This window comes from Lutra lutra, chromosome 1, assembly GCF_902655055.1.
Source record: "Lutra lutra chromosome 1, mLutLut1.2, whole genome shotgun sequence".
Lineage (NCBI taxonomy): Eukaryota > Metazoa > Chordata > Mammalia > Carnivora > Mustelidae > Lutra > Lutra lutra.
In genome coordinates this window covers 120,911,546-120,926,029 of record NC_062278.1, presented here as the reverse complement: position 1 = coordinate 120,926,029, position 14,484 = coordinate 120,911,546, and the positions used below count along the sequence as shown (strand labels likewise).

The 14,484-nt window shown below is 51.7% G+C and overlaps 1 protein-coding gene across 1 annotated transcript in view; it reads right to left on the bottom strand.

Annotated features, from left to right (window-relative positions):
* SLC12A8 (solute carrier family 12 member 8) overlaps positions 1–14,484 on the bottom strand; it is a 144,419-nt gene that overhangs the window by 59,557 nt on the left and 70,378 nt on the right. Inside the window, 1 exon segment of the mRNA XM_047734824.1 lies at positions 1,289–1,402. Within this exon segment, the coding sequence (XP_047590780.1) occupies positions 1,289–1,402 (114 nt within the window).

Sequence of the window (14,484 nt, the reverse complement as noted above, 5' to 3'; positions counted from 1 at the left end):
TTGCCGAGTAGTTCTATATGGCACAGCTATGTCATAATTTATCTATTTGCCTGTTGACAAATAGTTGAGTTGTTTCCAGTTTGAGACTATTACAGATTAAGCTGCTTTGAACATTCATGCACAAGTCTATACGAACACGTGTTTTCATTTCTCTGCGGTAGATAATGTGGGGTAGAATGGCTGGCCATATGTTTAATTTTTTTTCTTTTAAGTCTACCGCACCTCATATTCCTAGGCGGCGCCCATCCAAAGACTAATCTGGCACGGCCCTGCTTAGCTTCCAAGAACAGACACATTTAGGGTGGTATGGCCATAGGCTGTTCAATTTCGATTTAAGAAATCATCCCACTGTTTTCCAACATGGTCGTACCATTTTACATTCCTACTGGTAGCATACAAGAGTTCCAGTTCCTCCACGTCTTGCCAACACTCAGCACAGACAGCCTTTAAAATTTTCAACGTTCTAGTAGCTTCTCCTCTTTGTCTATCCCTATCCCACTTGAGGAGAGGATAATGAGCAAGGAAATAGCCACAGGTAGGCAGGCAGAGGCAGGAGGGGAAGCAGAAAAGGAGATAAAATCAGCCACACTCCAAGGTATCAACACCGCCTGATCAAGAGTAAAATGCTTGTCTGAGTCTATGCTCTGGGACAAGCCCAGTCACTCACAAATGGTGATTCCTCATCAATCATCTGGTCAACATGTTAGCTCACTACCCTCCAGGCCAGGGCCCAAAGCCCAAAACAAGAGTCCTAGAAGGACCTCAGCTTTGAAACGCTCCTCCCTGGCTGCTGGGGAGCCAGAAAATGGGGTCGATGGGGTAAGGAGATTCATTCATTGCCCACGGGACCCTGGTTTCACCCACACCCAGTGTAGTGAGAAGGCAATAGCATCTCTCTGTCCCCTGGGAGAAGACGCATGGGTTGGGGTAGAGACAAGGGGAGTTTTGGGGACAAATGTGCCCTCAGTCTGGGGTGAAAGGGGGAGCTTGTGCTACTGAGGAATATATCCTGTTCAGCCCTGAGAGAAATATGTCTCTATTAACTAGGCCTACAGGTTTCAGTACATAGGTATGGAGCATAAAAAGGATGAAATAATGAGGGAGGCCTTCAGGAATTATGAACAAGGAAATTCTGTTAAGAGGTTTTTAGTGAAAGCAAAGGCCATCTCTAAAGTCAGACATAGATACCCATCCGAGAAGCACATGCAGGCCACTTATAATACTGAGCTTCAGGAACCAAGCGTCTGTACCCTCATAGGGGAGTGGGAAAGAACCCAAATTACTGTACCTGTAGCCGCTGGGAAGAACACCCCGAAGACACTGAAGAAAGATTCCCTGGGGCTGTAATCTGGCAGAGTGTTGTTCCACAGCAGTTCTGGGGAATAGCCCACAAAACCATGCTCTGAAATGACACAAAGCAGAGCCAAATGAGCCAAGTGATTGGGTGGTGATGGCAGGGTCCTGAGATCAAGCCCCGCATCAGCTCCCTGCTCAGTGGGGAGTCTGCGCGTGTGTGAGAACTCTGTCTCTCAAAAAAAATAAATACAATCTAAAAAAAAAAAGTTTAAAAAAATGAGCCGAGGCTTAAGATAGAGCATGTGGGCTTCCCTGGACTATATGGTCTCATCTTATGTAAATTTAAACGTTATAACAGAGGTATGTGTGTGAGAGAGAGATTGAGAGAGACAGAGGAGGAAGTCTGACAGAATCATCCTTACCACTCTCAGGCTTGACTTCATGGACCTGTTTTTCTAGAGACATGTAGATGAAATGACTTGAAGGAGAACAGTAGTTAGCTCTGGGTAGGGGAACGTCCTTTTTTTGTTTGTTTGTTTTTCTTTCTTTTCTCCTTTCTTCTTGATAGATTTCAGTATAGCTGAAATCTTTCATTGAGCATGTATTTATGTATTTTCCTTTAATTTAAAAAACCAAGCTAACTTTCCCTGTTCAAAAACCTTTCCATGGTTCCCTCTTAGTTGCAGAACAGAGTCCAAATTCCTGAAGATGAGAATCAAAGCCCGTGACAAGGGGCACTGTGCCCGGTGCTTCCTGCTCATCTTTGCTCTCCTCTACCCAGTAGTCACGCAGATGATGCTCCCCGAGAACATCAGTAATGCCCCTCCCTGTGCCTCCCGCCCTCTGGACCCTTCTCCCACGTGTTTAGCATCAACACCATGCTCACTTTCTAAGCCCATCTCAAATGCTACTCCCTTTGGTTTTTACCTCAATTCCTAAATCAGGATCAAGGGCTCTCAGTACTGTGGCCATATTCGATCTTTCCCCAGCTAGACTCCTCAGGGCAAGAAATCCAGCCTTACGCAGCTCTGTCCCCCAGAGTCAAGTGCTGTGCCTGGTGCACAAGAGGTTGGTTGCTAATACGGGTCACATTAAGAAGAATCTTTCTCTTAGATCTTGGCTATGCTTTCCCATCCTGCACCCAGGCTTTCCGTTTGACTTGTTCATAGGCTACTTTATAGCAGGAACACCTCAGATCTGATTTCTTCAAAGTGTTTTAAACATTTGTACCCTGACTTCAATAAAATGTTTCATGTGGTTTCAAGCCTACTTTGCTTCTTTGTCAAAGGAGGTCACTTTGAACAGCACCTGTGGACATGTTAGTGGGCTGTGGAAGTTGAAGATCCAAGTCAAGTGTTCTTAGGCTCAGGAACACCGAGGATAGGATATCCAGCCTCTGCTTTTGAATCACATCTCTGAGAAGGAGTTGGTTTATTCCTGTTAACTATGGTCTAAGAGAAGCCAACCCTGCTGCCTTTCCCAAAACCCCCACAACCACATAGGATGGGCATTTGGCCATCACTCCAGCCAACCCCTAGAGCTGTGGTGACAGAATTTCCTGCCCAACTGTCCTCCACCTACCTTGGGGCTCAGCTTCCCCCTGAGCTTCCATCCACAAAAGAGCTCCTGCTCGCTCCTGAGTTCAAGGAGACTGCCAGTGCTTTTTGTAGCTTCCAAGATTCATAACTTAATAGGAAAAATATTTTGTAAAAAAAATAATAAAATGAAAGCTCAGTGAAGCACAAGGGGCCCTGGGGAGTCCGGTCAGGACTTAAAATCACTGTCAATTGCTTTCTTCTGCCCGAACACGGAATTTGCCCTAAGACCTTCAATTCCAAGTCTCGGGCAACATTTCTGAATGGTTTGGCATCTTCGCAGCTGGTCTTCCCCTCATTAACAAAAAAGCAATAATGGCTGAGTTAACTTTAGTTTATCCCCTGGCTGACCCCACTGACTAGCCTTTCTGAGGTGAAAACCCAGCCCAGCCTGCCTTGGAGCAGAGTTCGGCCAAGCTGGGATGATGTGTGGGTCTGGGAGCACATCTGAACGCAGGGTTATGGGCTCACAGGGCCGTGGGCTCACTGGGGAGGCCTCGCTGGGCCCCACTGACCTCAGTGGCCCCCACGGCAGCTCTGACAGAGGTGGGTGTTTGGTCACCAGGCCCCAGGGGCTTTACCTAGGTCCCACGGATGAGTTCCTGGGAAGACTTCTCTCTCCGTCCACCCCACCAACAGGATCCACAGACTGACAGCCTAAGTCACTTGGCTCTCACGGGGGGCTGAGAGGAGGCCTGCCTCATCCCCTCTCTCTGCAAATGCAGCCGCACACGTTGCCCAGCACACACTCACACTGATGTGCTGCTGAGCCAACCCTCTCCTTCTGGTGCACTTCTCAATCTTTCTCAAGGAAATCACCTCAACTTTGAAAAGAACTTTATGGGCAAAAACATCGTCAATGCTTTATTTATAATGATGTAAAATGAGGAGTCTACATTTCTAACTCTGGGGGACTGAAGTATTTTAAATATTTAGAAAGGGTTTTTAGTACCACAGAAAATTGTCCACGTTATGTATGATACACCTGAAGCAAGAAAACTGGACACCGTTTATAGTACAAATACCAAAAAAGTTTTAATTTATGCATGTCAGGAAAGAAGGAAACATACTAAAATACTAACTACGGATGTCTATATAATGCAATTATGAGCAATTTCTCCTTTTTTCTCTTTTACAAATTTTCCACATTGTCTTTCATAAGCAAAATTCACTTGCCAACAAAAAATAACGTCTTTTCGAAAAACAAACAGAATATCCCAGGACTGAAAGCCTACCTTCTCTAGATCACTTTTCTGTAAAGAAGTTTCTTTTATTTATTTTTTTCTTTCCATCTATATTCTACCTGCTTCTCAAAATGATTTGAGTGATTTATGAGAAAAATGTAAGTAAGATAGGGCAGATAAAATAAGAACCAAAAGAAAAAGAAAAAAAGAAATGGAGGGAGAGCAAGCCCCCACAGCCACGTCTCCATGAGACACAGCCCAAGGTCCTCTGCATAAAGCTATGAGGTAAGACCCTGCAATGATCACCCTCCTACTAGAATTCAAGGCCTACAGAGATCATTTGATGACTTTTTAGCCAGCCTGCTCAGCCAGGGACAGACCTCAGGGCCCACCATTCCTGGGTGCCACTTTCCAGTGGATGAGAAGGAGCTCTGGAGGCCGGCATGGTGGACTTCCTTATTTCCTCTGCTCTTACCTTCCCAGGCCCTTATGACTTCCACTCCCTAAAAACCCCGCCACCTCAGGTCCCCAGGCCTCAGCCAGCCCCCAGTGAGGCTTGGACTTACTGGTCATCACCCCAGCCTCCAGGGCTCTGGTCTCTCCCCAAACCCCAAACCAGACCCAGCTGACCCTTGAACTTACGGCAGGGTGGATGCCCAGGTCACCCACCAATGTCCCTGACCAGCTTGGACTTGCTAGCTGAGGCACAAGTTGAGCTCAGCTGCACGCACCCAGGGCACCTGCCATAGCCTCTCACCGTGGGTCTTCAGGCCGGACATGCTGACATCCAGGACAAAGCTTCTTAAATTTTACGGTTATGGCCCCATTGGAGAATCCGATGAAGGCTGTCCCCACCGACAGCACACTTTGCACATCATTTGGGGGTTCCAGGCCTCTGAAGCATGTCTAAGGGGTATATAACCTGAGGGTCAGGACTCCCACTCTAGGGGCTTCCCTACAGCCGAGACTTGTGCCAGCCCCGCACACACTGATGGCGTCCCCTGTCCCGCCTGCCCCCGTGCCCAGCCTCACAGTGGACAGACGGCCATGACAATGCATGACACTGCTGTCCCTGACAGGCAACGGGGGTCTCTCTGTGCGCAGGCCATCAGAGGGCAACCTCTCTTCTGAACACACTGACAAGCAGCCCCTTACTGAGCACTCCCTTTGCACCTGTCCCCAAGCATTAAGTCCCTTACAACGTCATCCTTGATCCTCAGAGCTACCCTGCAAGATCAGAGGGAAGGACACCAGGCTCAGGAAGGTAAAGAATCTTGTTCAAGGTACACAGCCAGACTTGCCTGTGCTACAGCCACCGCCTCTCTTCCAGACCATCCCCTCGTCCCTGGCCCTGCCTTTCCCACACAGGAGGCCGGGCTTGGTCCTGGGCAGGCCTATGGCCTATGGAACAAACCCTTCTGGGAACATCCCTGGGGTGGGGGTTGGGGGGTGCCAAGGCATGCAACACAGGTCCTCACCAAGCCCAGCAGACATCTGCAGAGCTCACAGCTTCCCCGCTCTCCTTCTGCAGGAGGCTGACAGGGGACCCTCCTCACTAGGGAATGCCATGCACATCTAGGGGTGTATGCCTGGTGGAGGCTTGCAGAGCTCGGAGCAGGCAGAGCCTCGCCTGGCCTACATGTCTGTCTGAATTCAAAGTCTTCCACCCACCATGCTGTCTGTCTGTAACTCATCCCCAGCTGTTTCCCCAGAGGCCCCTAATGCTTGTGTCTCGGCCCCTGTGAGCCATTTAGTTCCTCTGCTGGTACAACAGGAAGCCAGTCCAGGCCTTCTCAGCTGACATCTTCCAAACCTGAAAGGCCTGGGAGGCCCCATGACTGCACCCACTACATGTGAACATCTGGGTTTGACCCGAACATCTGGTTCTGTATTTACCGAAAATACTTCAGCCCCATTTGAGCTACGTGCTTTTAGGAAAAACAACACAGACCGGGGGATGGAGTGGGGGGACATAAGAGAGAGAAAACAAATCAAGACAAAAGCCAGGCAAGAAGAAGCTGAGGTAAGATACTTGAAGGTCTGTCTGCAGAAAGGCCTGGCCTTCCTTTCCCAAATCCAGGTAACATGGCACCTCCGGGTGCCCCTGGGTAGGCCCTGATTCCATAGGGTCCACCGTCCACTCCCAGGTAGTCCTCACAGGACCCCATCCACCTTGCCCTGGCCAAAGGCAATCAGCTCTGGTGAGCAGCCATGACACACCCTCTGGTCAGGTCGCTGCCGGGAATCTCTCTGTGGCACCTCTGGCTCCCCGCCCCCGCCACCCCCACCTCTGGGGTATGCCGAAGTCACAAGAGGCAGTTGGGAAGTCATCAGCCCCCACATGTGGGCGTCAGATTGCTACTGCTGACTAACTTAGAAAGTGAGATTTCTAAAAATGACACTGGCAGTAGGGTTGGGGTGGGGGCACCTTGCTGGGAGCCGAGCTCCAGGGCGGGCAGGAGCTTCCGTCGCTGGCTTTCTTCTTGGCTCGGGTCCCTCACCCCTGGACCAGCGAGACAGCCCTTTCCTGGGAATGGACAATGGGAGAGGCTGGTCCAACCAGGAATAGAAAGAGCGGAGGAAGGGCCTGGGAGAGAGGAAGGCAGGGAGGGCCCCAGAGGGCGGACTGGGGCCTAAGGGATCACAGGAAGAGCAACTCTGCAAGGAAAAGGAAAGGAGAGGCCGAGGTTCTGGGAAGGGACACACACCAAAACAACGCAGTGGGGGAGGGATGGGAGGATGAGGCCAAGAGGAGAGAAGTGAGCTGAGGCTCCCCAGAGGAGGAGGAAGTACAGTAGGGCAGGCAGTAAGAGAATCATGAATGTGGTGCCTCTCCCAGGGGCAAAACATGGTGTAGCACACATGCCCCGCCTCGGGTCCTCCCGGGTGGTCAGTGTCACGAGGGTCTGCCCTGCTGTGACCACTCTGGGATGTTGTGGCTTGGGGACAGAGATCTGCAGCTTGAGGGAGGGAACAGGTCTGAAATGGCCTAACCAAGAGAGGTCACTGTGAAGGAGAAGGAGAGTGTCCAGGGCCCATCCTGTCACTAAGTCCCCCACGAAGCTCCTGCCCAAGCACCCCTCCTCCCATTACTCACACATTGCTTGACCACAGATGGTTTAAGGCAGACAAAGACGGGCAGCTCACCCCACACACTTCTGGCTGTTTGCATTGGCCAGTGGAGTTTTTCCTCCTCTGGGCTGTGCGCTTAGCTCCTGGGAGCTGAGAAGGGGCGTGGGGATGGGGGCAGTGGACCTGGGCCCGGAGAGCATGGATTTGGGAGAAGCCAGACTCTTGTCCTCCTGCCTCGGGTGGAGAATGGGGCCCCTTCCTGGCATGAGCATCCTGAAGATCTCTGGGGAAAAAAGGAAGGGCGTTGTCAGGAACAAGAGGCTAGGCACAGGGGTGGGTGCCCTGGTTCCTGGGGGGACTGAAGGTGAGTCCCTTTTCCTTTTGAAATGCAAATTCTGACTGTCAATCTGGGATGAGCCGCAGGTTCTTCATCCCTACTGAGCCCCCAGGTGATGAGGCAGGTGCAGGGGTGATGTTTTAGAGCCCTTCTAATTCTGAAAGTGGCCCAGCCAGGAGCCCGTTCTTAACATTCATCACCCAGCCTCCAATGACACCACTGATTTCCAGTGGCAGACATAAAATCCCAAACTGGCTTCTAGAACATGTCAGCACCACCCCAGCGCCCCCCCCCCCCACACCCTCTTCTGGCTGCTACCCCTTCCCTTCCCCGTGGCTGTGACACAACACGCGAACTGGGAAATGAGCTCGCTGCCATATTTCTTAACATGCTGTGACCAAGCAATTATGAACTACAAGGCCTGCCACTAGGTCTTCTGTTATTACAGTGTCGGGTGCCCTCCGTTCAAGCCGATAATGAAACTTCAAGGTCGAAGGCACTGACGCATTTCAACAACTGAGCCACCGGGAGCTCAGAGTCTGGCCCGGAGCCCACGGAGGACCAAGCCCAGTCTGCAGGGCTATCCCATCAAATGGGGTCACAACAATCTGGGTCCATTATAGGGACTCCATAGAAGTGTGTTGAACCCGAACTCGGTCAGGCTGTATTGAGCTGGACTGTACTGATCATGGACTGGAAGACGGAAGGGAAATGATGATAGGTTTGGAAGATACTCCCGAGGCACCCACCCATGGCCCAATTTTCCTTCCCCACAGGAGCTCTGGGCGGCCAGCTGGTGGCCTGCCCTGCACCACAACCTCCTCTCTGGCTCCAGGCTCTTTGGAGTTTGGTCCCCAAAGAGAGGGTGGGGAGAGGATGTGAGCAGGGTTTCCAGCTCCCAGGCCCCCACCCAGAGAGAAAATACACAGAGGGTGGGCTGGGCATTCCAGCAGTGGCCAGAAGGGAAGTCTGAAGTGGGGCTGTGCCTGCCCAGAGGGCACAGGGAGGAGCAGCCCGGAGCCTCCAGGCCCCTGGGGAAGGCCTCCACCCTCGGGGACAAAGGCTGGCTGGAACAGCTGGAAAGCCCCCAGGACTTGGTAACCTGGGTGGATGAAGGGTCTGAGTGTGTTGGGGTGGCGGCCTGAGTATGTTGGGGTGGCGGTCAGGGTGGCCCCCTTGGAAGGGGGTGGCTGGAAGTTTCCCGTAACCAGAGAGGCTTCTGCCAACCCCTACAATCTAGGATGGACAGTTCAGAGGTTCTTTCTGAGCAAAGGGTTCCTCCCTTGTGAAAGTGAGGACAAGCCTTTTCTTGACGAAGAATGATGTCTAATACCCAAGAAACTGTTCCAGATGCTGACAGAGCTCTATTTTAAACGCTTAATGAACCTTTTCTTATAATGGCCTTGGGGTCAGCAAGTTGAGATATGAGATTTTTGCCTGGAGATGCCTACAGAGAAAAGAACTGTCAGATGCCCCAGAACAGGAAAGGGCCTGACTCCCGTGGGAACTCAGGCTACCCTGAGCCCAGGAAACAAAGAGGTAGCTTGGGATCATAGGAGGCACTGCCACACACACGGAGCTGGACTTTGTGTCCGTCACTGTCCAAGCCCGTCAGGTAGTATTAGCTCACAACAGCCCTACAAAACAGCTACATTCTCCAGGTAAAGAAAGCAAAGAGGAGACCCAACAGGATCCAACCCTTGACCACCGCTGCTGGGGTGGGAGCTCGCTCAGGGATGCAGGGAGTCTGGGAGGGGAGCCAGGAGCCTGAGCTGCCTCCGCAGGGGCCCTACCCAGTGGGGTACAGAGGCCCTAGCGACCCCAGCTCAGAGAGCCTCCAACAGCCTGCCCAAAGCAGCAGGCGGCTCGAAAGAACCCTGAGAGGAAAATAGGACCTTCTTATCTCCTAGGGTAAAGGAATGCGCTCTCAGGCCAGGATAAGTGGCTGTTTTGACAGGAAATCTCCACCCTGGCTGTGGGTTCCACCCAGCCACGACTTACCACCACCACCCCATCTGTCCAGGCCTCTGGCATCCCAACTCCCAGCCTACTTAAACGCCAGAACCCCAGACCCCCAAATAATCCTAACCCAGCTGGTGGTCCCCCACGAGGGCTGCCGCTATGCACCTCTAGCCCTCTGTGATAGTCAGGAGGTCTGACCTAGGAGTCACTCCCCTTCCCTAGTCTTGGCCTGGACACCCTCTCCAGGCAGGCAGCAGAGGAGGGGGAAGAACGTTAAGTGGCCCCCTGCAGGGGACAGACAGCAAGATAATCACAGTCATGTAAGCAAGGCTTCCCTCCTGCCAGGCACTATGCTGGAAATACCCAAATTCCCAGACACCCTTTCCTGCCCCCACTTCAGCAGCCATGGACACCTCTTCCCCACCACAAGTCCTACCCAAGAAAGAAATGGAGCAGATGTTCTCTTAGAATTCTATAGAAGATTCACCATCATAGTGCCATAAGGGTCTTTAGCCTCCAATCCGTTTCACAGATGAGAAGGCCGAGACCTGCAGAAGGAGAACCCCACACAGTTGGCAGCTGGTCAGGCAAGACAGAACCCAGTGTGGCCAAGCCCCCATCCAGCGTGTCCTGTAGGTACCCCCCTCCCCAGTCCTGTAATGGCCCTCATCTCTCTGTTGTCCCTGCCAAGTGGGAACGAGAACCACGCTATCTTATTTCCTGGTGTGTCTCCGTTGTCTGGACCTAGGGAAAATACAAGATCTGTAAAATACTAATAATTAACAATGGAGAGGCACCCCTGGATGGCTCAGTTGGTTAGGCACTGACTTTGGCTCAGGTCATGATCCTGGGGTCCTGGGTTCGAGCCCCACATCGGGCTCCCTGCTCGGCAGGAAGCCTGCTTCTCCCTCTCCCACTCCCCCTGCTTGTGTTCCCTCTCTCACTTTCTGTCAAATAAATAAAATCTTTGGGAAAAAAAAAAAAGAAACTCTGAATCTCAGCTCTCTCTTGTCCCCTCCCCACCCCCATAGCTGCAGAATCAGAATCTTCATTTTTTTTTAAAGATTTTTAAATTTATTTGACACACAGAGAGAGAGAGAGAGATCACAAGTAAGCAGAGAGGCAGGCGGCAGGGGGGTGGGGGAGCAGGTTCCCTGCTGAGCAAAGAGCCTGATGTGGGGCTCCATCCCAGGACCCTGAGATCACAACCTGAGCCGAAGGCAGAGGCTTAACCCACTGAACCACGCAGGCACTGCCAGAATCTTCATTTTAACAAGATTCCCAGATCTTGAAGCTTGAGAAGCTTGGAGTCTTAAAGTATAGAACCCAGGGGCCCCCAGGGACCTATGCTTCCAGGATAAATGACGATAACAGTAGTAATAATGTACTGAGCACCCACTTGGTGACAGCTACGACACTTGTGCATGATTGTATTTTATGCTGGGACAAGTCGGCAGGGGAGGCCTTATTACCTGCTCTTCAGAAATGAGGTGCGCAGTCAGGAAGTCAGAGCCACAGTTACAGGCCAGCTGGAATCTAGTTCCAGAGCCCTGGCTCTGACAACATTTCTAAGTGTTTCACTCGTGCACTCTACAGGGCCTAGAAAATCGTTGGCAAGTGAGATCTCTGCGTGGGTATTTTAGGGGCTGCCCCATTGCCCGTGCTGGCCCAAACACCTGTGCACTGGGGCTGGGCTACCGAGAGGGCGGAGGGCTAACTATTTCTTCAGAAACGATCCCTGAAGACGAAGGGGCATGGCTCGGCCCCCAGTGAGCATTAAGTGCCAGAGTGACACATCAGTCAGAGGGTTAGCAGGCCTGGGGCCACTTCTGCCACAAGCTCAGAAACTTCTAGCACTGATATCCCCCAGGCCAGAGTGAGGGTCAAAGGGGAGGCTCACCCGGTCCCCAGTCTATAACCTCCAAAGGTCTGATGTGGGGCTTCCTCTCCTGCCAGCCCCCAGGAGGCAACACTCTCCTGCCAACTGCTCCAGAGGCAAATGCCACCCTCCCCTCCAGGAGGCATCCAGGGGCTTCTTGGGCCACAGAGGCAGGCCTAGCTCAGGGAGCCCGGGTTTCAGCTGGTCCTCTCTGCACCACCCACCCTCAGCCTGGGACTGTCCATCTGGTTCTGTGTCTGTAGGTGTTTCACCTCATTCCCCACCCAAATGTGGGTGATTTGAAGGCACATCGCCCTGACTTCATGTCTCTCACAGACTGCCATGCCTTTCAACGTAGTAGGTGCCCCCAAAATGCTTGGGCCAGGAAGTACCATGATCAGCCCTCCTACAGAACCGAAGAAGGTGGCCTGCCCACTCCCCACAGCCAGAGGACTCCTTCCGTGTTCAGGGAGAGGAGCAGGGGCACAGGCAGGAGATACATATCCCATCCCTCAGGGTGTCTCCGTCTATTTTCTTGGAACTCCCAGCTGTTTAAGGCTGAGGCAGGCAGGCCCAGCAGTGCGAAAGGGCCCTCCCAAACCAGTGATATCATGCTTCTGGCATTTATCCCCAGAACGCTGGCCAGGGAGCCCAGCAGCCCAAACCCCCTCCTGCTCACAGAGCTGGAGCAGACGCAGGGGTAGAGCTGGACAGTGTTAGTTCTCACTTCCTTCTGCAGCCTTGACTGCATCCCCACAGCCTCCTCAGCCTAAGGGTTGCTTCTCTGCCTTCAACAGCCAGAGCCAGCGAATAAAAACAATCCAAGCTAGTGGGAGGGCCTTGGAGCTGGAGGCTGGGGGGAGGAGGTGCCTTGGATTATGGCCAATCACTCTTTCTTCATCACAGTCAAACTCAGAACAAGAGGAAGGCCTGGGGCGTGCCTGCTCCTGCCCTTCCTCCAGCCAAGGATGAGTGAGGACCTCTGCCCACAGAAAACCTTCTATCAAGGGTTAGATCCAAAAAGCCAGGAATTCAGAGCTCCTAAGGTATGGTCTTCTCCCTCTCCCAGAGAAATCTTCAGTGTTCAAACTCACCTAATTTGAAAAACAGCAACCACCAACATGCACTGTTATTCCATAGGTAGAACAAATAGAAGAATGAGCTCTGCTTCCTGATTAGGGCACCAAGGGAGAGGAGGGGTAAGGACCGGATGGGGGGAGGGATGGTACCAAGTCCCAGATGGGGCAGCGAGTTCAAGGTGGGGAGAAAAACCAGAGAGAGACAAACGTAAAAGGAGAAATCAGGCAGGAAGGGAAGAGGAGAGAAGCCAGGTAAGGAATGCTGGAAGTCACGATCTGCTGTTGGCTCTGAGGGCTGGACTTCAGAAATCCTTCCCAGGACACGAGCCTTTGTTTACAATTCTCCACAGTCCTAATCTTTAAAAATTCCTCTATTTGAATCCTTAATCTTCCCCCCCTTCTGGGTTGACTATGCCTTTGAGAATCTGGCAATATTTCTGGACCCTCTCCTAGAAAAATACACCCTCTCCAGTCTGATTTTTGCATGTAGTAGCTTCAGGGGCTCGTGGATTCTAAGTGACAACCCGCCTCCTCTGAAAGTTCCACTGTGATTGGGAGGCCCACCATGGCCAGAGCGAGCACAGCCCAGCTGCCAGGCAAAGCTCCAGCTGGGGCAGGCTGGGCCCGAATCTCATGTGCGTGCGAGCCATCACATCGGGCTGTTATGGACCTCAACATCCTTCCCTGGTTACTAGCCCGACAGTGGCCCCGGAAGCAAGGCTGGCTGCTTTCAGGGGCCAGCTGTGTGTCTGGCTAGTTATTAATGCAGTAAGAAGCCTGCCTTTGACCCAGGTAACAAGGTCTGCACTGACCTGGAAATTAACCCTTTACAGATCGCTGGGATTATAATAATTTGCCCATGTGCAGTTGGTCCCAAGTCTGAATGTGCAATACAGATAACCATTGTGCTGGTTTAAAATACAGAATACAGGTCCGAAATTTGGTAGTCTGATTCAGACTTCTCTTCTAAGGAGCTTCTAGGTGATTCTGAAGCAGGCAGTCCCTAAACCAAACTCTGAGACACAATGTTCTTGTAGAAGTTTGCAACCCTGGGAGGCCGAGCTTCTGGGGCAACAGATAAACAGTTTCCCTGCTCATGGTAGGGTCCTCCTCACACTTAGGGTAGGACTAGGCCTATGTACAAGGGCACAGACTATGTGACTAGGTTTGGATCACTGCAGCAGAAAGGATGTAAACAATGCAGGATCACAGGGTAAGAAAGGATATAAACAATGCAGCACATAAAAGGTATCTTTGCCATCATGTCCCCAAGGGCCTTAAGGCAGAGGTTCCTAGATCTGCTGGCATAAAAGAATCACCGGGAGTACTTCTTACCATTCAGATTCCCAGGCCTCAGGCTACTAGGAAATATACATTTGTAGCAATAACAAGTTTCCCTAGTTGCTCTGACATACAAGGGGCTGTGGAAACTTGTTTGCTCCTGGTACCCACAGGCTCCGGGGATGTGGATCAAGAGACAAGATACAAGACCTTTACAAGACGATTACTGTAAAAATGCTTTGAAAAACGAAAGTGCACTTAACAATCCTCCAGCAAAAGAAATGAACATTACCAGATTTCCTTCTTCTCTCTTTTTCCTTCCCTCCTCCTCCTCTGCCTTCTTTTTCATGGTGGAAACTAACTAGAGAAGGTGAGCCACGCTGGAAGGCCCCGAATGGGTTCCAGATGGGGAAGATTTTGGCTTCTTGGCCTGACTGCCCCTCCCCTTACCCGGGAGTACTAGACAAATATTATCATTTTCTGGCTGTGTAGTGACATGGAAATGGCTGGGAGGCACCTGGTCAGTGTCAGAGAAGCTCATACAGCAGGGGGAGACCGCTGGCTGGGTCCAGAAAAGAATGCCGAAATATTTTCTGAGTGTCTGCAAGGTGGAATTTCCACATAGGAAGGAAGCCACGATGTGCTCGAGTTGATCCACATAGGGCCTGGCATCTGACTGGGAGTGGGGGGAAGAGGGCACCAGAAGGAAGGCTGAAAAGTCAGCCACATCTCAGACTGCTAGACAGAGGGACAGGGATGGGGAGCTTCCCCAGGGACATGGCCGCTCCCCACCTCGGAA